This window comes from Gouania willdenowi, chromosome 19, assembly GCF_900634775.1.
Source record: "Gouania willdenowi chromosome 19, fGouWil2.1, whole genome shotgun sequence".
Taxonomy (NCBI): domain Eukaryota; kingdom Metazoa; phylum Chordata; class Actinopteri; order Blenniiformes; family Gobiesocidae; genus Gouania; species Gouania willdenowi.
The window spans coordinates 21,881,897-21,905,901 of record NC_041062.1 but is presented as its reverse complement, the minus strand read 5'-3'; the positions used below and the strand labels follow the sequence as shown (position 1 = coordinate 21,905,901).

Here is a 24,005-nt window from a genome sequence, read left to right as displayed (position 1 = left end):
TTTAATACTGTTTTTATTTTTCTAATTTTATTTATTGTGGTTTATTAATTGATCACAACAAACACAGCTCATTAATTTGGCCATTCTTATCCAATAATTCCATATAATGTTATTTGGATTAACAAACATCATCTACCTGCGAGAAACTGGTTTCTCAACACTGGCCGTCATTTACACAAACGCCCAAAGTTTGTCACTGCCCAGCTGCACATTCCGATCGAATGGCTGCATTTACATAAGAGAGGTGGCCCACTGAGTTGCAAATCAGTGTCATTTGGCAACCTCTGGACAGGGCAACAGGAGTAAGAAAATCTTGGACATGCTAGTGTTAAATGAACTTCAGTCTAATTGAGTTCCTGTGAATGCTCGAATAAGCATGTCCTTTTAAATGTTGTCGCTGCAAAGAACTGTGGATCAGCATTATCTGGTTTGTATTATCTTACAAGACTGAGACTCACGGCTTTGGCACATATGAATACATGGTTGAATGAATGAATTTATTGGTCTGAAAACGCCCGACACACGCAGGCTTTATCAGCTGACCAATGTAAGTCAATCAGCAAAAAATCTATATCCTTCCTATAGGATGTAATCGGGTAAATTAAAGGATTGCATCAATCCTTAAATGTTATCTCGCTCCTTTAAGATCAGATTCACCTTTTTTTCCCAAAACAGTTTTTTATTCATTTTTAGAACATACCACACATAACATACATTAAAAAACACAATGCCCATTTAGAAAAAATAACAAAGAAAGCAAACCATTACACAATTTCTCACACTCAATGACCTTTAACAAACATGAATAGACATACTCAAAAACATTTTGTCTGCCCTTGAACACATAGATGTTGTCAACCCTCCCACTGGAGAAGATCACCTGTTGCCTCCACTGATCCACAGCAGGTCCATGACTCTTTTTCCAAAATAGTGATATACATCTTTTAGCATTCATTTGTACATGTAAATTTCTCTGTGTATAAACCAAATAAGAATAGTCTGTCAGTGTCGTAGTACATCACACACAGAATAAATCCTGGATGTAAAGAGAAAATCCAACTTTGTAGTACAGTCACTAAATGAGCAAGATGATTAGACGTACATAAATCCTTCCAAAGCTTTTTTTTTTCTAAACAGCAAAAAAACCTTAAAAATGTAGAGCAACCTAATTAGAAAAAAAGATTAAATCATCCCTGAAAACACTTCCTCAGCATAAAAACAGAAGGTGAGGCTGCTTTATGTCAGACATTGGATTGGAATACAATTGATAGAAAAACAAATGTAAACATGAAATACACTTGAAGAGACAAACAACATATCATTCGGTTCAGGGTTGTGTCTTCATCAAGCCTGAACTTAATAGCATAACAGTCTGTTCACCTCCTCTAGGTTATGCTAGGCTAAAAGTTTTCCTTTGTTTCACATTGTGAAAGTGACAATTTTTGTTTTGTAACAGAAAAGTCAGGCTATCATCCTTCGATCACAGGATTTATTAGATCCACAGAGACATACATTTGGAGGAACACATTCTTCCTGTGACTTCTTCCAATGCAGGTTATAGTCTTTTTAAGGCCTGCGGGTAGTACTTCAGAAATATCCTATGGGTGATCTCAAACGTGTCCCCGTAAGGTTTGGTCGGGTACTTCCTGGAGTTGTAAGTGAATCCCTTTTCTACCTGAGACACTGCCTGGTTAAAGGTGTCCTGCTTGAAGGGTCTCCCACTATCCAGACACTCCACCAGGGTTTGGACAAACAGAGCCCACCGCTGTGCGTAGTAGTCCTCCATGAGCCCACCCCACTCTTTGTTAGCATAGTCCAGGATCTCACCACTGGGACCCCATAGAGTGAGCTGGTTTCTGGCATTCATATCATAGAGCTGTGCTTCTTCCTCGTTCAGAGCAAGTGATCGTGCCCGTTCCAACCATGTCCCCAACAAAAAGTTACCATCACTACTTAGCAAACGATTTAACTCTGGAAGCAGGTCATAGACCAGCACACCACCAACTGTCATGAGTTCCAGTAACTTTTGGTTCTGGTAAGCATAAACTAAATCTTGGTAAAAGGAGGTTGTCAAGACCTGTAAGACCTGCCGAGTCACATCCACAAGATCATACCGGAATGTCTCCTTTGACATCAGAGAAGGAGCCGCCTCCATAAAAAGTCTCCAGGCTTCATACAAGTCTGCTGGGTCATACCAGATGTCAGTTTTTAAGTGAAATGAGGGTCGTCGCACTAGAGGGCTGTGGTTGTGGTTTACGTAATGTGGAACTGTGCAGTTATAAACACTAGAGAACAGGAGCCTCCAAGCAGCTGTCAGGGTTTCCAGCGTGCTGCCATAGCGCCGCACTGCATACAGCGATGCCCACTTGGTCAGGTTGACCGGCTCTTTGCGCCAAGCCAGCTCACTCATCAGTTCAAACATGACAGGATTCTGCTCAATACCCTCTGGTGTCATGCCAAGTCCTACCAGGGTGGAGTTTGGGAAATCTAACGCTGTGAATGGCCCAGAGTTGATGCTTTCAACTGTTCCAAAAAAGCCATTGTTACCACCAAAGTTCTGTAACATACACCAGATAAAAGGTTGTCCATAAAAAGACTTGGTGTGGGAAAAAATGGGTTCAGTTTCTGCAAACAGGTCCAGCACAATCATTCTTCCAATGGGCACTCCATGTAATAGAGCCTTAATCTGGTCTGGCTTCCAAAAAGTAGCATCACTATAGAACAGCCAACCTTGCATGAGCCAAATTGCATCAGGATCAACTGAGGAAAGAAAACAGATTTTGATTAGCATCGTCCGGGTAGAAAGACTTTCTAAGTTTGAGAGTTTTTGGTGCTACTGAATGACTGTATAATAGAATATTATGTGTGTTTGCTCCTGTACTCCTTCTGGCTTTTGTCTTGCAGGTCCGTGGGATCCTTAGTGTGGAGTTACAGAGTCTCAGTGGCTCTGTCTCCACCCTTTCCTCTGCACACACCCAACACAGCATAACGTGGATGGCTGTTCATCATAGGAATGGGATCCACACAAGGTTCCTGCTGCTTAACAGAAGGTATTCCTTGCCGCCATGATGAATTTATGTTGGGTGTGGTATACATATGTATGTGTATATACGTATATATGCATATGTGTGTATCCATAAAATGAAGAGTCCGTCCTTAAGACTGCTCTACTGTAAAGTGCCTTGAGATACCATTGGTTATGATTTGGCGCTATACAAATAAAGATTGATTGATTGATTGATTGAATATAATGTAGGGGTTTATCACCTGAGCCACGGCGACCGTGGCTCAGGTGGTAGTGGGTCGTCTTCTGATCGAGAGGTTGGGGGTTCGATCCCAGTACCTGACTATGTGTCGAAGTGTCCTTGGGCAAGACACTGAACCCTAAGTTGCTCCCAGTGGTCGACTAGCGCCTTGCATGGCAGTCTGTCCCACTGGTGTGTGAATGTGAGAGTGAATGGGTGAATGAGCTGATATGTAAAGCGCTTTGAGACTGCTTCAGTGTGGTGATAAAACGCTATATAAAATCAAGTCCATTTACCATTTTAGCATGTTGGAATTCGATATCATTGTCACTGAAACACTCACCAGCTGTCATGGAGGCAAAGACGGAGCGACTGACTGCAGACAGGTAGGCAGGGTCAGAGGAAGGTGGAGTCATTTCATTGAACGTGTCAGTGTTGTAGATGTGGTCTGTCCCAAATTGCTTAATCACCTGGGACAGATAAAGGGAGCCGATGTGGAGGAAAAGTGGGTCTGTGGGATTTAAGATGTAGGAACACGAAAAGCTGCAGTTGAAATGAGCCCAGGGCCCTAGTCTGGTGACATTGGCTTCAGGATACAGCCTGGAACACAAGGACACCTCAAGTCAAGCAAACGGCTCTTGTTTAGAAACTAGGGATGTAACGATTAATCGTAAGGCAGTTAAAAATCGATTCATAGGTATCACGGTTGATATCGATTTTCTGAAAATTGAATCGCAATACTTTTTTTAACCAGCAGAGGGCGCTATCCACAAGTGTTGGCGGCAGGCGGAGTCTGCTAATACTTTCTTTTTGGCCGCCTTCTACTCTTAAATATGTTAATAAATGATTTATTACCCCTTTAGCACCGAAAGAATATCTGTAATATTACTTAAATATCTGTAAAAGTCATGTTTTTCTATTAGCTCTGTCTGCTAGCATAGCATCTCTTCTTCACTGCAAGATATCTGCATGCCAACCAACCACTGTGTTACCAGCCCCCTCTGCTGGTCCAAACAAATATGACGTAAATCAGTGCAATCACGGTTTTTTTTTTTTTTAAGTCCAATTGTTAAGGCACAAAATACATTTTCAGTTGCACTTTTAAAAGAAAAAGAACTATTATGCAGTTTTGCATTGTTTATTATAGAACCAGAATTTAAATTAATAGGCTTCATTTTCATTTGTATTATTCCTTTATTTATTTCATTCAAGATTTATTTTTAGTTAAATTGCATTTTTTTTAATAGTTTATCAAGGAATTCTTTTGACAATGAAAAATAAAAGGAAAATAATACAGTATTTTCTAGTTTTTTTCCCAAAAAAAAATTTGTCTACAGTCCCATTTTGTAAAAAAAATCGTGAGAGAATCGTATCGTGAACCCAGTATCGTGAATCGAATCGTATCGGGAGTTGAGTGAATCGTTACATCCCGATTAGAAACCCTCCATATTTTAGTGAAACATTCTGCACAGCTAAGCTAGGAGAGACTTGAGGCGAGATCTTCTGATCACTGATGATAGCAAATGTAAAATGACTGTATGTTTAGCTAGTTAGCTTAGCTTGGGCTTCTATTGTGGACATCTCTGGACTTTGTGAAACCTAAATATTTTTTAGCGTGTAGTATTATTACCAATCAATCAAACTTCATTTATATTGCACCTTTCAAACAAATCCAACTTGCTTTACATTATTTTACAAAAGTAATTGACTATAGGTAAAATGATAAAAAGTTTTAGAGACTAATGCACACAGATGTAATTAATAAAATATTTTAAAAGATGACAAATAAGTGGTCATGTGATAGCAGTGGTGTGAGCAGACAGTTAATTCTGATAATGCCCCAACGACATTGACTTTTTGTGAACGTATGCTGTAGACCAGGGGCCACCGACCTTTCTGAAACAGCAAGCTGCTTTAAAGCTAGTGAATCATCCAAACAGCAAGCAGTTAAAAAAAGTACTTATTAAATACTAAGTTTTTACTTTAAGTTTCAACATGCAACAATTTAGTTCTCCTTATTTATGTAATTGTTTTATTTTCATTATGTTTCACAGGAAATCCTCATGTCCCTATTTTACTAGCCACTAATAAATGTAAATAATCGTAAAACATGTAACATTTGTACAATTCAACCATTATGTAATATTTTTTCAAATCCTCTTTGTGTTTTTGAACCTTACACAACCCATACACCAAAAAACACTTAAAAACATGCCACAATATTTCTAAAAAAGGGTGATTTAATACAAAAACGTATGAAGTGCTGCAGTATGTAACTCTACTAAGGCTCCGACTACATCTGTCATCTGTATTTATCTGTGTGGGTTTGAAGCTTGGCAAGTAAATCAGATTTTAGACAGAGCTCATTGGTGACGAGAACTCCAGAACAGGCCTGAGGGCACCTCACATGGTCCATGCGGGCTACCTGGTGCCCGCAGGCACCATGTTGGTGACCCCTATTGTAGACTATGTCACTAAAAAACTTTTGGCCAGAGTCGTTACACAGTAAGTGTAGAACGAGGGAATATATTGCTGGAAGAACAGGTTACCGCCCTGACGGAGAGCTTTGACACAACCGAGAACTACATAAGAAGGCTCAACATCCGGCTCGTCGGTCTGGTGGAAGGTACTGAAACAGGTAGAGTTTTTAAGATATTGCTGCCCCATGTGCTTAAGATGGAAACCAAGGCCGGCCACAGCAAGTTAGAGGGAGCGCATGGGACCCCCGCATCGAACAGAAGACCCAGACCCGTTCTGCTACGTTTCTACGCTTTCAAAGATCAGCAGAGGGTGATGGAAGCTGTGCACCGACTTGGGGGAAAATGGAGGTTTGATAAGTGTGCTCTTGTTGTTTAAGGACAATACTGTGGGTCACCTGAGGATTCCTTTAGGGATGTTCCCAGAGAAGGCAGGAAGGACAGGAATCATGCCAAACGACCTCATTCGATCCAAGATTTTCAGCTGCAAAAAGAAGAGAAGGATGAGAGTGACAGTGGCATGTTCATCACCCTGTACTGGGGGAAATGCTAAATATAATATCTTTGACAGAAGGATAGTCTGAGGATGTGTTGACATTAAAAGTGTAATCTTGCTCAGTGTGAGAGGGCAAAAGCATGATGTTCAAACAGATTCACTATGAAGAGGAGGAATCAATGCAGGGGTCAAGGTGAAAAACCTAATGCTGATTCAGCACATTGCATTTGACAGGATGCAGTACCTGGAGGACGAGCTGGTTCACATGCCATGACTGAGGCAGGGGTCCTCCAAACTTGAACATGTTTGCCATGCGATTCCAGGCCAGAAAGGCTGGGCCAGAGAAAAACTCTTCAATCTCTGACTGATTTAGGCCGAGAGAACGGTAGACCTGAGGGAACACCACAGCGTCATCAGTTTCTGCTCACACAGTATGGAAAATATTGAAGAGAGCTGAGGAATAGACTAACCTATAGCGGTCAGGAGACCCACACATGTCAGACTCTTACCTCTTGCCAAAGAGCTTCCTGGCCAGTGAAAGCTAATGGCAGGTTGATTCCATTCAGAGCCATCCAGTCTATCTCCCGCTCCCACCTTGGCCAGTCCCACCACACGGCAGAATAGCTGAAGGTGCAGACATTCTGGTAATAACGGAACCTAAACCCAAACACAAGTAAGGCTATATTAGAAACCGGTTCTGTCCTACGCGTTTCAGCTAACATGGCCTTCGTCAGGGCAGGTATACTGGGTCTTCACAGCTGCAGCTTACAATGAACCAGAAAGTCATGTGATCAAAAATGTCTCCACACACTCCACAGTAAATAGAGTAAACATGCAAATTCAATCAGTAATGGGTTTGAGTTTAAAACCAAACAGAGACGAGCACCATCAGATGTTAAAAGGTTTTTTCCTCACCCTCCTGGGCTCAAAGTAACCATACCATTGACTCTCAGCCAAACTTCTACATCTAACAGGATTATTTCAAATTTACTTGCACTGTTTAGTGTTTTTCACTCATCATCAAATATTTATACACAATTCTATCCTAGGGCCTCCCCCCACCAACCTGATTTCAGGTCAAGTAATACATATCTCAAAGGAAAAAACATTAAATCTACTTTTAATCTGATGCCCACTGGATCTATTCCACAAATAAACATCATCTGTACAAAAAGAAAACTTATTCAACTTAAATGATAGAAAAAGTGCCATATTTGTTTTTAATATGTTGTCTCAAACAACAGTACATATCTGTTTTTGAATATCAGTGAAAAAAACTATACCAATGTCAAATGACATTTTATGGCTAATATTGGCCAAAAAAAGTTGCCCATCTCAACATTACTAAAGATGGAAAAATATAGATTAACTCTAATCTAAATCATACATATCACAATTTATACTTTTTTTATGGCAATATTAGAAATCTATTTCTCCCCAGATTCCATGTTTTACATATTTATTTTTAACCATGTGAGCATGTGTTCATATGTAAACACTACATGTAGTGTAGTGCATGTTCATGTACAGTGTAAATAACTGTCAGTGACTGACTGACTTGTGATGTTTTTAGGAGTATATGATTTTGTTTTTGGATATGAAAAAATGTTTTAAAGAAATTAAAACATTGTTACTATTGAATTGCAATATTTATTGAATCAGTACATGCATCAAGATAAAATTGAATCATATGGTCCCATCACTAAGGGTGTAAGAAAAAAATTGATTCAGCGATATTTCACCGTACAATTATTGTATCAATCTAAAAAAATGTTCAAATTCATTTATTTCTTTTTATCTTGTTTTATTACAACAAAAACAAATTTAATTGTGCTAAAATATGCATAGCACAAACATTTAGTCACTAGGTGTCAGTGAAGCACATCAGACCTTGTTAAACTACCTCACTGACTTTTAGCTTTTAAGTTAATCACACTTTATTTTCATAAAACATACCGTTAATATTTTTACTTGAATTATACGTTCTAACAATGGATCCCAAACTTTTTGTGCCTAAGGTACACCAAAGGACAAGTACAAATCTGAAGGCACACCAAATGTGCAAAAATAGTTGGGACACACGCGCGCGCACGCACGCACACACGCGCACACGCACACACACACACACACACACACACACACACACACACACACACACACACACACACACACACACACACACACACACACACACACACACACACACACACACACACACACACACACACACAGGAAAGCCCCAGTGAGCACACAACATAACTGGGATGAGCTGAGGTGAATATAATGCATAATAGATCACTGAAGGGCGGGTCTTTCAATGAGCCGACAGCAGTAAAAAAAAAAATAAATAATGTGTAACAATGCTCCATTTGTCAAACAGCCGGAACAGGCCTACACACACACACCAGGGTTGGGCTCAATTATAATTGTAATCATGTAATTGATAATTAATTACAGTTATGAAATAATTACAATTCAATATTTTTTAACTGAAAAAAGTCTGTTGCTTTTGTACTTAGAATTTAATTGTAATTAAGTTCAGATAATTTACTTTGCAGTTGTCATGGAAATTCTATAAAAACTGTCAATTACAACTGAATTCATTGCAAACCTTCGGAACCATGTTACAGTTCTATGGCTCACACATATGTAGTTAATCATTCAAATATGTTTCATAACTTCTCCCACCACCTGTTAATTCACGTTAGTTTTTTTTTAACCATACATAGAGAAGCTTTCCAAAAAATTTGAATATCATGGAAAAGTTGTATAATTTCCATAATTCCATTTTAAAAAACTCACTAATTTCACAATTTAAATACACAATTTCTACCTTTGTTTTTCTGTTTGCTTTGTTCTTAATAAAATTGTTTATCCAACAGTTGGTTAAATCTACACATTTATACTATATATAATGTACATGCAGGATGATGTGTAACAATCAGTAAAATTAGCTATAAACACATTTTTTAGAACTAAATATAAGGTCTTGCTGTGAACAGAAAGAAAGGAAGACGAGCCAGATAATTCTAAACTTTAGAAAATAATACAATCATAACTTTTAATCATAAATATGATTCCTCAAAATAACAACCTTTGAGTTAGGTATTACCGCTCACTCATTCCCTTCACAGCCACCAACTTTATAGCTAAGCTTCACACTAGTCACCATACCGGTTTAATTACACAACATAAGCACAATATGTTCTACAACTTCACATCTCACCCTCACTGTAAAATAATCTATTCTTCCCCACCCTTTATATTTCCTACCTTGAGTCTCTCTCCCCCCCACTCCCTCCCTCCACCTAGGTGTAACACTGCTCTCCCTTTTTATATCCTCCCTATAATAAAAGATTTCTTACCCTTCCTTAGGGAGGGCTGGTGATGGTCACAATTAAACAAAACATGCATTGCTGTCTCATAATGATTGCACTTCCTGTCGTGTTGACCTTTGACAGCATGTGCAGACAAGGTAAAAAAAATAACCTTTGATATCTCTGTCACAATATTTAAGCTTCCAGTGAATAATTTACAAATAAAGAAAAAACTTTTTTATGGATCGTAAAATGTTGTTATTGTTGTATGAAGCCAATATTTCTGCAGCCTTGCACATCATTGTTGTCCTGTTAAAGTATTTTTATACAAAGACTTAAAAACAATCTGAAATTAGTGGTGACTCAAGTAAATCACCTTTATTATGCATTATAACAATCTGTCCTTGAAACACATCATATAAACCTTCCTTAAGTCTCTAAAATATTAAAACAATGAAAAACATCTACTAGAAAATAAAATCACAGAACATTAACTAATCATGTAATATACATTTCAATAAATAAGTGCATCCCATGTTCCCATGTTGACTCTGAGCTTTATTCTGTCTGTTGTCTGTGGAAGTGATGGGTCTAGATCAGATGATGAAACTAGGGTCAGCTCATGGTTTTAATGTCCAGGGAGGGGCGTGTCCACTCTGCATGGACTTAAAGAAGAAGAATAAAAGAAGAGGTAGATAATGTCATGTTCATCAAAAGGAAAACTGAAAGTGATGGAAATAAATATCCTCAGATGGACACAGACACACAAAGTTTAAACAAACACACAAATACTGTCCTTAACTGTCTCACACATTAAAAGCATCTATTTACATTAAACTTACATTAATGTACACAAAGACTAGCTCCTCAAAAGCAGAACAACATTTATTGATCCAGAAATTAAACTGATCTTACCTTTATAGGCTCAGTTTCCTCCTTTGTTTTCAAATCCCTTTGAACCTCCATTCATGGTGGTTTTTATCAAGAGTTTCATTTTCAATAAATCCACTGCTATTTGGTCTGTTTCAATCTCTTTCTCTCTTTCTTTCTCACTCACTCTCTGTTCCTCGTGTCGATTTTGTCAAAACAAAGCGGCATCTTTAATGTTTCCGTTACGTGTGAGTAAAATTACCGCAATTTACCAACACTGGCTGTAAAGAGCAACTTCTTATCTTTCATAAACTGATGGTATTTCCGATAGAGCAAATATGAGCAGAGTTACGGTCATTTAAATTAACGTGTTGCGTTCAGGGACCCTGGGAAACCCAGTCCGTTTGTATAATCCAGCCATGAAAAGAGCACGTGTCTGGGTAAATATTGACGTATAGTTACCCTACACAACAAAAGATATGAAATTAACAGCATGTACTATCAACAAACCCAGAGTCACTTAATGGTGATGTAATGCCATACATGTGTCATAAATTAACGTGTTGACGAGTTTGTCTGTGGGAACCGAGTTGAGCTGGTGATCACGTCCATCAGAGGAGGGACGAGGAGGGGGGATTCCTGCTGTGAGCTTGGAACGGCCCAAGCTGGAAGTATAAGTACACCCACTTTCATCAGAACAGAGGACCTTGGACCACTGGCCAACAGTCCAGTCCTTCTTCTCCTCTTTTTTTTCTGCAAAAACTGAGAAGTAAATGGTGATTTCACAGTATTCTAATTTTTTTAAATCCTGTTTTTGTGGGTTTTATAAGCTGGAAGCCCAAATTATGTGAAAATAAACAAATAAATACTTGAAATCGTTTAAATTGTGGGTCCTGAATCTATAATCTATGAAAGTTTAACTTTTTTTAATGGAATTATGGAAATTAAACAGCTTTTCCATGATATTCTAATTTCTGTAAATATTAAAGAAAACTAAATGTATACCGACAGAAAAAAGGCTCAGACGCTCACAGCATAATCATTACCACCAATATTTTCATTGATTAGGAAGCCTAACAAGGTATACAAGAGATGAAAAACAAATTGCATGATAGATAGTATTTTTTGGTGTATTTCACAGCTGATTTAGGACAAGAGTCAAAACTGGCCCGTTATTATGAGAGATGCAAACAGAAAGATAACACAAGAGGAAGAATTAGCTTTATGGGCTGATTTATTTCAGGTTTGGTAATTGTGATTCATTCAATTAAGTTATACAAGCTCAGCCAGTTACCATAACAGAAAAGCCTCCAGGCACCAAAGCAGGAGACTGGACAGAAAAGAACTGACAAACAAAACAGACTAAGTGGGCTCCCTGGTGGTTCATCAGAGTACTACGCTAAGGGATGCAAGTTTATATGCAAATAAAATGAGATTTACAACCCAAGACTCAAAGAAAGCTTGGCTAAAAGAATAGTCAATGAAAGTTTTACTAGTCAAGGACAATGAAAATTTACAACACATCAGATACCGAAAGCAGGGGGAATATTTTCTGAACAATTTGAGTCCATTTCCCATTACCCTTTTTCTGCAACAACATGTGCACTACTCACTGCATATTAGGGTTGGGACGAAATCTAACAATAATAAAATGCAGTTTTCCTTTTATGAATAAACGATTGTATTCGTCTCCTGAATCCAGTCTATCGATCTGCAGCCCACTGACCATGAGACTCTGTATTGTTCACTTATCTTCCCTGGTCAGGTCTGTGCTCATTACTAAGAGTGGAACATGAACACGTCTATATATTAAATCTGGGCTGTTCTAGTTTGACGTTTATGCACAGATGAATTTTTGAAGAATGACATGATTTAGTTTTAATTTCAGAGTGATTTAATTGTCAGTCTCTGTTTTAGAATGTTATTTGCAGAGTGGCACTTTTTGCACTTTAAATAGGAATAAAATGTCCAATTAATTATTGATAGATATTTTTTTTTCTGCAACGGACTGGCGTCCTGTCCAGGGTGCACCCCCACCTAGCGCCCGACAACAGCTGGAGATAGACATGAACAGACACCCACCACCCTGAAAAAGACCAAGTGGGTTGGATAGTTTTTTTTATTCCTATTGAGTTTAAACGGTTATATCCAGAATAAATGCAACAAAAGCCAGGTGTAGTCAGGCAAAAGTACGGTTATTTTTTTAAACTGCATTGCCCCCCATTTCACTTTAAGAAAAATATTGTTGTAAAGTTGCACATGCTTAAATAAACAGCAACTTTTTGCAAAATTCAGCAACAAACCACATTTTAAAAAACGTCTGAATGTGTTTGTTACTTTTGACCAGATTTACAGCAAAATTTGTGAAATTTGACACTTAGTTAAAGTTAAATGCTAAATCTAACTGGTAAATATTAAATCTAAATGTTACATTTCAATATAAATGTTAAAAAGCTAAATGTTAAAGGCACACAGTGGACTTCTTGACCAAAAGAGTTGACACATTTGAGTTTTTTTAATGATCCATCCATCCATCCATCTTCTCCCGCTTAGCCGTTTCCGGGTCGCGGGGGCAGCATCCTCAGTAGGGAGGCCCAGACTTCCCTCTCCCCGGCCACTTCCTCCAGCTCTTCCGGGGGGACCCCGAGACGTTCCCAGGCCAGCCGAGAGACATAGTCTCTCCAGCGTGTCCTGGGTCTTCCCCGGGGCCTCCTTCCGGAGGGACGTGCCCTGAACGCCGCACTAGGGAGGCGTTCAGGGGGCATCCTAATTAGGTGCCCAAGCCACCTCATCTGGCTCTTCTCGATGCAGAGGAGCAGCGACTCTACTTTGAGCCCCTCCCGAATGACTGAGCTTCTCACCCTATCTCTAAGGGAGAGCCCAGCCACCCTACGGAGGAAACTCATTTCGGCCGCTTGTACCCGTGATCTTGTTCTTTCGGTCATGACCCAAAGTTCATGACCATAGGTGAGGGTTGGAACGTAGACCGACCTGTAAATCGAGAGCTTTGCTTTTCGGCTCAGCTCCCTTTTCACAATGACGGACTGGTGCAGACTCTGCATCACTGCAGACGCCGCACCAATCCGCCTGTCGATCTCTCGCTCCATCCTTCCCTCACTCGTGAACAAGACCCCGAGGTACTTGAACTCCTCCACCTGGGGCAGAACCTCATCTCCAACCCGGAGAAGGCACTCCACCTTTTTCCGGTCGAGAACCATGGACTCGGATTTGGAGGTGCTGATTCTCATTCCGGCCGCTTCACACTCGGCTGCGAACCGATCCAGTGAGAGTTGAAGGTCACGGTATGTTGGAGCCAACAGGACCACATCATCTGCGAAAAGCAGTGATGCAATACTGAGGCCCCCGTACCGGACCCCCTCAACGCCCTGACTGCGCCTAGAAATTCTGTCCATAAAAGTTATGAACAGAATCGGTGACAAAGGGCAGCCCTGGCGGAGTCCAACCCTCACCGGAAACGATTTCGACTTACTGCCGGCAATGCGGACCAGACTCTGACTCCGGTCATACAGGGAACGAACAGCTCCTATCAGGAGGTCCGATACCCCATACTCCCGGAGGACCCCCCACAGGAATCCCCGAGGGACACGGTCAAATGCCTTTTCCAAGTCCACAAAACACATGTGGACTGGTTGGGCAAATTCCCATGACCCCTCAAGGACCCTGCTGAGGGTGTAGAGCTGGTCCACAGTTCCACGGCCAGGACGAAAACCACATTGCTCCTCCTGAATCCGAGGTTCAACTATCCGGCGGACCCTCCTCTCCAGTACCCCTGAATAGACCTTACCGGGGAGGCTGAGGAGTGTGATCCCTCTATAATTGGAACACACCCTCCGGTCCCCCTTCTTAAAAAGGGGGACCACCACCCCAGTCTGCCAATCCAGAGGCACTGCCCCCGATGTCCACGCGATGTTGCAGAGTCGTGTCAGCCATGACAGCCCCACAACATCCAGGGCCTTGAGGAACTCCGGGCGGATCTCATCCACCCCCGGAGCCTTGCCACCGAGGAGCTTTTTAACCACCTCGGCAACCTCAGCCCCAGAGATAGGAGAGCCCACTCTCGGGTCCCTGGGCCCTGCTTCCTGATTGGAAGGCGTGTCGGTGGGATTGAGGAGGTCTTCGAAGTATTCCCCCCACCGATCCACAACGTCTCGAGTCGAGGTCAGCAGCGCACCATCCGCACCATACATAGTGTTGACGGTGCACTGCTTCCCCCTCCTGAGACGCCGGATAGTGGTCCAGAATCTCTTCGAAGCCGTCCGGAAGTCGTTCTCCATGGCCTCACCAAACTCCTCCCATGTCCGGGCTTTTGCCTCGGCGACCGCCGTGGCTGCGCTCCGCTTGGCCCGTCGGTACCTGTCTGCTGCCTCCGGAGTCCCACAGGCCAAAAAGGCCCAGTAGGACTCCTTCTTCAGCTTGACGGCATCCCTCACCCCCGGTGTCCACCAACGGGTTCGGGTATTGCCGCCACGACAGGCACCGACTACCTTGCGGCCACAGCACTGATCAGCCGCCTCAGCAACAGAGGCACGGAACATGGCCCACTCGGACTCAATGTCCCCCGCCTCCTCCGAGACATGGTTGAAGTTTTCCCGGAGGTGGGAGTTGAAGCTCCTTCTGACGGGAGACTCTGCCAGGCGTTCCCAGCAGACCCTCACTATACGTTTGGGTCTGCCAGGTCTAACCGGCATCCTCCCCCGCCATCGGAGCCAACTCACCACCAGGTGGTGATCAGTTGACAGCTCCGCCCCTCTCTTTACCCGAGTGTCCAAGACATGCGGCCGCAAGTCCGATGACACGACTACGAAGTCGATCATCGAACTGCGGCCTAGGGTGTCCTGGTGCCAAGTGCACATATGGACACCCTTATGCTTGAACATGGTGTTTGTTATGGACAATCTGTGGCGAGCACAGAAGTCCAACAACAAAACACCGCTCGGGTTCCGATCAGGGGGGCCGTTCCTCCCAATCACGCCCCTCCAGGTCTCACTGTCGCTGCCAACGTGAGCGTTGAAGTCCCCCAGCAGAACGAGGGAATCCCCAGAAGGAGCACTCTCCAGTACTCCCTCTAAGGAATCCAAGAAGGGTGGATACTCCGAGCTGCTGTTTGGCCCATAGGCACAAACAACAGTCAGGATCCGTCCCCCCACCCGAAGGCGGAGGGAGGCTACCCTCTCGTCCACCGGGGTAAACTCCAACGTACAGGCACTAAGTCGGGGGGCAAGAAGTATAGCCACCCCGGCCCGGCGTCTCTCACCATTGGCGACTCCAGAGTAGAAGAGAGTCCAACCCCTGTCGAGAAGGCTGGTTCCAGAGCCCTTGTTATGTGTCGAGGCGAGACCGACTATATCTAGTCCGAACTTCTCCACCTCGCACACAAGCTCAGGCTCCTTCCCCGCCAGAGAGGTGACATTCCACGTCCCTAACGCTAGCTTCTGTAGCCGGGGATCAGATCGCCAAGGCCCCCCGCCCTGGACGACTGCCCGATCCACACTGCACCGGCCTCGTATGATCCCTCCTGCGGGTGGTGGGCCTACTGATTCCTCAGACCAATATACAACGCTTGACAGTATCAATGCTCCGAGCGGGGCTTCCCTCTTGAAATACTGACTTTGTAAGTTTGGAGGAGACGGACCATCTTTCTCCAGGTCATGTGACCTGGAGAATGCCTGGAGAAGTTTACTTTACTGCAGTCACATGACCACAGACGCTATATATCAGCCGGGTCCCAATACTTGCGCCCCTCATTTTCACATTCTCGATGAGGGTGCGAGTGCGTAGAGTGTCTCAATTCTCCAGAGTGGTCTTTCGCCCCGCCCCCTATGCGTTTTTGATGCACACTTCGCCGAAGCCTGCATTCAAGCGAACTTCGGCGAAGCATATTACCCATAATTCTTTGTGGTTGAAGTTTTGCAATGATGTCACTGATATCACGTGGGTTTTGTTTATCCTTCTGTGGGTCCTCTGTGCCAAATAAATGTGCTTTTAAGTCCAAGTATTGAAATATTTTACTTGGAAAGAAGCATAAAGCATTACGGTGATTTATACAGCGATATTTACGGACATTCTATGCAAACAACTTCATAACTTTTTTTGTGCAATCATTTATACAACATCCAATTTAAACTTTACACTTGTACAACAAACTTAGGATGTATAAAAACATATTACAAAATAAAGGCTTTTTCTATTTTTGCAACTGAGTTCATGGACTGTATCTTTTTATGACGTTTAAGCTGCAGTTTTTGGTTGAAATTGTACACCTTTTTTGCTACAAAGTTTCCTGTTGTGTACATTTTCTTTTGAATATTGAAATTTTCTTCATTCCTCTGCTTGATGGAATGTTTACAAATCTTAAGTGAAATTTGCAAATGTATATTTATTTGTGGCATTAAAAATACAACAATTGGGCATTAAATCCTTAAATCTGACTTGCTGCTCCATGTAGAAACTCTATAAAATGATTTGTACAAAGAAATAAACTGTGAACCACTTCTTTATCAATAACTGTTCAGTATGATCACCATTTAATCCAATAAAAACTGAACAGAATATGCATCCCTATTTAATTTATTTTTTACTCTTGAAATCGATCTAAGATTTGTTACAATCTTAAATTTTCACATTTGAACTGCATAACAAATGTATTCTAATCATAAAACTAAATGTAATCATGTTCAGAGAGATAGTGGAGCAGAAACCTGGGCAGAATGTTACAGAAGATTTGGAGCGTCTTTTTTTTTATTGTACTGTGGTTCTTAAGGAGCTGGCTGAGGCTAAAGGGAATAAACTTAACCCCACTAATGGTTGATTGTATTAAATTTGGTTACTTTTCTAAAGATAAAAATATAGACTTTGTTGTTAATAGTTTAATTCTCCATACATAAATGCCAATTTAAAAAAAAAAAAAAACATCCTAGTTTCTTACTTGGGAAAAACAACTTTATTCTGCTTGTGAAATCCCTGAAAATATTGAAAAATGACTCTGCACTGAAACTCTGTACAGTGTTAGAGCAAATTATGTTAATATAATTTAACGTATGTACTGATCCTGGTACGCTTTTGTTGATATGTTATTGGTGTTACTGGAAAATATGTGATACTATTTGATTTTACTCTTATTATTATTATAAGTACTTTTTATTTTATTCTCTACCCTTTTTCATAATGTTCGTTCAACCTGTGAAGATGGCAAATAACCAGTGCACACTTTGTAGAGGGGCGTGGGTGCAGTGAGAGTATTGGGACCGAGCCATTGTTCCCACGTGACGTCACAACATACGGACATTTCACGACCCGGCGCCACTGCTGTGGACAGCTGATGGAAAGCTGATTGAGCATATATTAGATATCAAAGCTCAGTTTCCTGTACTAGTGAGGTCTGCACTAGTTTACCAGTAGAACACTCAAACATGTACTAATAAACTAGTAGAGAGGAAAAATCCCTACATGTTAACTAGTAAGGTGCTAAATATCCACTAGATAACTAGTAACATGTATTTTGTGTTAACTAGTGAGCCTCAAAATGTTTACTAGTTAACTAGTTAGACCCAAATGCCCACTAGTATAACGAGTGATGCAGTTACACATTTTACTTGTTTACTAGTGAGGCTCTAAATGTTCACTAGTTAACTATTGAGAGCAAAAAGGCAACTAGTAACACTAGTTCATGTCATTTTAGTCTTAATAGTGAACTAGTGAGGCTCAAAATGGTTAACTAGGTATCTAGTAAGACCCAAAATGTCACTATTTGTACTAGTAGGGCTCTTGTTGGCATTACTAGTTAACTAGTCCACTTTTAAATTTTACTAGTACTACTAGTGAACGCAAAAATGTTTACTAGAAACACTTGTTAAACTACATGTTAATGAGTGGGTGGGGTCTGAGCATATTCTAAACCTTCCCATTGGTTATCTATATAGACTTCTCCCAAAAAATTTCCATGGAGACTACAGCATGAAAAATGTATGTATAAAATGTAACATAAATCATTATACAACTATTGTCAGGATTTGTTTTTTTATTTTATCCCATCATGACTGTATTCATAGAAAAAACAAGTAGGCGTACTTCTTTAGGTCAGAAGAGTGATAAACTACAGCCCAAGATGTAATCGTTACAATATCATACTATTCATGCAATTCTCACAAAAGGAAAGAAATAGTTATTCCGGTAGCACTAGTGGGCGTTTATGGCCCTTACTGGTAGCACTAGTGGGCGTTTTGGCCCTTACTGGTAGCACTAGTGGGCGTTTTGGCCCTTACTGGTAGCACTAGTGGGCGTTTATGGCCCTTACTGGTAGCACTAGTGGGCGTTTTGGCCCTTACTGGTAGCACTAGTGGGCATTTTGGCCCTTACTGGTAGCACTAGTGGGCGTTTATGGCCCTTACTGGTAGCACTAGTGGGCGTTTATGGCCCTTACTGGTAGCACTAGTGGGCGTTTTGGCCCTTACTGGTAGCACTAGTGGGCGTTTTGGCCCTTACTGGTAGCACTAGTGGGCGTTTTGGCCCTTACTGGTAGCACTAGTGGGCGTTTTGGCCCTTACTGGTAGCACTAGTGGGCGTTTTGGCCCTTACTGGTAGCACTAGTGGGCGTTTATGACCCTTACTGGTAGCACTAGTGGGCGGTTATGGCCCTTACTGGTAGCACTAGTGGGCGTTTATGGCCCTTACTGGTAGCACTAGTGGGCGTTTTGGCCCTTACTGGTAGCACTAGTGGGCGTTTTGGCCCTTACTGGTAGCACTAGTGGGCGTTTTGGCCCTTACTGGTAGCACTAGTGGGCGTTTTGGCCCTTACTGGTTGCACTAGTGGGCGTTTTGGCCCTTACTGGTTGCACTAGTGGGCGTTTTGGCCCTTACTGGTAGCACTAGTGGGCATTTTGGCCCTTACTGGTTGCACTAGTGGGCGTTTTGGCCCTTACTGGTAGCACTAGTGGGCATTTTGGCCCTTACTGGTAGCACTACTGGGCGTTTATGGCCCTTACTGGTAGCACTAGTGGACGTTTATGGCCCTTACTGGTAGCACTAGTGGGCGTTTTGGCCCTTACTGGTAGCACTAGTGGGCGTTTTGGCCCTTACTGGTAGCACTAGTGGGCATTTTGGCCCTTACTGGTAGCACTAGTGGGCATTTTGGCCCTTACTGGTAGCACTAGTGGGCGTTTATGGCCCTTACTGGTAGCACTAGTGGGCGTTTATGGCCCTTACTGGTAGCACTAGTGGGCGTTTATGGCCCTTACTGGTAGCACTAGTGGGCGTTTTGGCCCTTACTGGTAGCACTAGTGGGCGTTTTGGCCCTTACTGGTAGCACTAGTGGGCGTTTTGGCCCTTACTGGTAGCACTAGTGGGCGTTTATGACCCTTACTGGTAGCACTAGTGGGCGTTTATGACCCTTACTGGTAGCACTAGTGGGCGTTTATGACCCTTACTGGTAGCACTAGTGGGCGTTTATGACCCTTACTGGTAGCACTAGTGGGCGTTTATGGCCCTTACTGGTAGCACTAGTGGGCGTTTATGGCCCTTACTGGTAGCACTAGTGGGCGTTTATGGCCCTTACTGGTAGCACTAGTGGGCGTTTATGGCCCTTACTGGTAGCACTAGTGGGCGTTTATGGCCCTTACTGGTAGCACTAGTGGGCGTTTATGGCCCTTACTGGTAGCACTAGTGGGCGTTTATGGCCCTTACTGGTAGCACTAGTGGGCGTTTTGGCCCTTACTGGTAGCACTAGTGGGCGTTTTGGCCCTTACTGGTAGCACTAGTGGGCGTTTTGGCCCTTACTGGTAGCACTAGTGGGCGTTTTGGCCCTTACTGGTAGCACTAGTGGGCGTTTTGGCCCTTACTGGTAGCACTAGTGGGCGTTTTGGCCCTTACTGGTAGCACTAGTGGACGTTTATGGCCCTTACCGGTAGCACTAGTATAACGAGTGATGCAGTTACACATTTTACTTGTTTACTAGTGAGGCTCTAAATGTTCACTAGTTAACTATTGAGAGCAAAAAGGCAACTAGTAACACTAGTTCATGTCATTTTAGTCTTAATAGTGAACTAGTGAGGCTCAAAATGGTTAACTAGGTATCTAGTAAGACCCAAAATGTCACTATTTGTACTAGTAGGGCTCTTGTTGGCATTACTAGTTAACTAGTCCACTTTTAAATTTTACTAGTACTACTAGTGAACGCAAAAATGTTTACTAGAAACACTTGTTAAACTACATGCTAATGAGTGGGTGGGGTCTGAGCATATTCTAAACCTTCCCATTGGTTATCTATATAGACTTCTCCCAAAAAATTTCCATGGAGACTACAGCATGAAAAATGTAAGTATAAAATGTAACATAAATCATTATACAACTATTGTCAGGATTTGTTTTTTTTATTTTATCCCATCATGACTGTATTCATAGAAAAAACAAGTAGGCGTACTTCTTTAGGTCAGAAGAGTGATAAACTACAGCCCAAGATGTAATCGTTACAATATCATACTATTCATGCAATTCTCACAAAAGGAAAGAAATAGTTATTCCGGTAGCACTAGTGGGCGTTTATGGCCCTTACTGGTAGCACTAGTGGGCGTTTATGGCCCTTACTGGTAGCACTAGTGGGCGTTTATGGCCCTTACTGGTAGCACTAGTGGGCGTTTATGGCCCTTACTGGTTGCACTAGTGGGCGTTTTGGCCCTTACTGGTAGCACTAGTGGGCATTTTGGCCCTTACTGGTAGCACTAGTGGGCGTTTTGGCCCTTACTGGTAGCACTAGTGGGCGTTTTGGCCCTTACTGGTAGCACTAGTGGGCGTTTATGACCCTTGCTGGTAGCACTAGTGGGCGTTTATGACCCTTACTGGTAGCACTAGTGGGCGTTTATGGCCCTTACTGGTAGCACTAGTGGGCGTTTATGGCCCTTACTGGTAGCACTAGTGGGCGTTTATGGCCCTTACTGGTAGCACTAGTGGGCGTTTATGGCCCTTACTGGTAGCACTAGTGGGCGTTTTGGCCCTTACTGGTAGCACTAGTGGGCGTTTATGGCCCTTACTGGTAGCACTAGTGGGCGTTTATGGCCCTTACTGGTAGCACTAGTGGGCGTTTTGGCCCTTACTAGTAGCACCGGTAGCTTCGATTAGCAGATGGTAGCGCGTGATGTCTGCCGCCAACTTCTGGTTATATTTGATCATGCAAAAAGTATAAAAAGCCCACAAAACCCCTGCAGCTGTACTTCTGAATGTGAAATGATGTATAAAAATCTGTCTGTCTGTCTTAATGTGGATGTTGTTAAAAAAAAAAAAAAAAGATTAAAATCCTTCAGCTGTAGACTATGTCCGTGTGTAAGAAAATGTTAGTTAGATTCCAATGAAAATGCAATATTTTATTTCACACTAATAATTAATACAGTTGTTTTTACAATAACAATAATTTCCATTACAATTCTGCTATGATAACAATTATATTTACATTATAGCAACAATATGATTAAAAAAGGAGCATGGTTGAATATTGGTTTTCTCGTCATCAAAATAGGCTAACAATTGAAAACTAATTTATTTTAAATAAAATATATATTTTATTTTAATGTGTTACTTAAAAGAAGACATTGTTTGGTTTATTTCCGATTCACATGAAAACATTTCATTTGAAATAACACAAAAATAAATTGATCCTACTGTTAAAAAAAACAAAGAAAAAACCATTTAAAAAGTTTACATTTTTACATATATACCTGTATATTTCAGTGACATGTTATAGTTTTATTTCCCACAAATACTGCAAGGAATAATAATAATTATTGTATTTTAGAACAAATAAAACAAGGTTTATTGGACTAGAGATAAAAACTTTTCAGTAATATGAATACAAATATAACATCAGATTCTGAGAAAACCTAAGGTACTATTCAGAGCTGGCCATTTAAAACTGTATAAACACTGGTTTGACATTGACCAATCAAAACCCTTGTCCCGCCTACTTCATTAGCATGCAGTCCACTAGTGGCACTAGTACTACTAGTGGACTGCATGTTGACCTTTACAAGTTAACTAGTAGGGACAATAGTGACACTTGTAAAACACATATGGACTGTACTAGTAAAGTAGTTATGTTCAAAACGCTTAGCTAGTTAATTATTAAGGGCATAAATGTCCCTAGTACCTCTAGTGCCAGTCTTATTGATCTTACTTGTTAACAAGTGGGGTTCAAGATGTTTACTAGTACTAGTAAAAGTCAAAACACACTTGTATCACTACTTGGGTCTTTAAGTACTTACTAGTAAACTAGCGAGACTTTAAATGCATACTAGTTAATTACAAATTGTCAACATGTCCACTAGTTTCACCAGTTAGGCCCTGTGTGACTTTGCTAATTAACTAGTGAGGCCCAACACAGTTAACAAGTAACAGCAAAAATGTCCACTAGTTAGACTAGTCAGGGTCTTTTTGGCAGTACTTGTTAACTCGTTAAAGAGAAATTCTTCATCACATGTTAACTAGTAGTCAACAAATCAGGGTACTAGTGGACATCTGTGTTCAACTAGTTAACTAGTAAAGTGTTTTGGCTGCCCAGCATGTAAACATGTCAAATTGTAGCATACAACTAGTTAACTAGTCGAAAGCAGATGTCCGCTAGTATGTTGTTTTATGTATGTTGTGTGGCACTAGTTTAACTAGTGCCACACAACATACATACATACATACATACATACATTTAATATTTATATATAAGATTTAAAATTTGACATTTAGATTTAACATTGACGTTTTTATGAGACTCCGCAATCCTGAAAAACAGGAACAAGCAGGTCTGAAAATTGATTAATGGATGGATTTTATGAGAATTTTTTTTTTTTTCATATTTCACAAATATTGCTGTAAACCTGGTCAAATATAACACAACATAATTCACAAGTTTTTTCTTAAACGTGGTTTTGTAACTAAATGTTTATTTTATCAAGCGCAACTTTGCAATCGGCGCCCCATAACTTTGTTTATCTTCACAACTCTAATTATTGATCATTATTACGCATCGTGTCCGGGACGGGTCACTGACCTGTGCGGGGTGTTGATCCGCAGCACTCCGGTCAGTCTGGGCAGAGGACTGGGCAGATCTATGTGGTTCCCGGACCAGGACACTTGGCAGTTGCAGAAGTATTTGAGATAGTTGTAAATGCCGGAAGCCACGGCCACGCCGCTGCTGCCGGTGGCCACGATCTTTGAGTTCTTGGCGGAACGGAGCTCGCACACGTCCAGGCTGTCGTTGGACAGACTCCTGTTCACGGCCACTACAAACTCCGTGGATCTGTTCCCGAGAAGCCGCTTCAGCAGCCCGATCACCGCCCAGCTCTGCGCCTTGTCGCTGCCCGCGGCTCTGACGCGCTCCAACGCGGGGAACGAAGGGCTGGCAGTCACACACACACAGAGGATGAGGAGGATAAAGAGGCCCTGGCAGCAGCTTCTTCTCATGTTGGACATCTTCAAAACCAGGAGACTCTACTTTACCAAGACACTGCTGACCAATCACACCAGGAGCTCAACTTTCTCAGTGCTCTTCTTCTTCTTCATTGGGATTTTATGGCAGTTGGCAAACTAAAAAGTGCATTACCGC

At 41.7% G+C, this 24,005-nt stretch overlaps 1 protein-coding gene across 1 annotated transcript; it reads right to left on the bottom strand.

The window, feature by feature from the left end:
- Positions 1-295: 295 nt before the first annotated feature.
- On the bottom strand, positions 296-23,975 carry naglu (N-acetylglucosaminidase, alpha). The gene is made up of 6 exons (XM_028476824.1): positions 23,451-23,975; positions 6,728-6,875; positions 6,463-6,609; positions 6,121-6,206; positions 3,589-3,845; positions 296-2,760 (listed from the first exon to the last, which is right to left on the bottom strand). The coding sequence occupies exons 1-6, from the start codon at positions 23,870-23,872 to the stop codon at positions 1,556-1,558; spliced, it is 2,265 nt and encodes a 754-aa protein (XP_028332625.1). The 5' UTR covers positions 23,873-23,975; the 3' UTR covers positions 296-1,555.
- Positions 23,976-24,005: the final 30 nt, after the last annotated feature.

Bases quoted from the DNA above. Each gene is read 5' to 3' on its own strand.
- naglu (XM_028476824.1), bottom strand. From the start codon at position 23,872: ATGTCCAACATGAGAAGAAGCTGCTGCCAGGGCCTCTTTATCCTCCTC. The intron at 6,610-6,727 runs GTAAGAGTCTGA...GTGTTCCCTCAG, and splicing joins AGGAAGCTCTTTGGCAAGAG to GTCTACCGTTCTCTCGGCCT. The intron at 6,207-6,462 runs GTACTGCATCCT...TTCTTTTTGCAG, and splicing joins TGAACCAGCTCGTCCTCCAG to CTGAAAATCTTGGATCGAAT.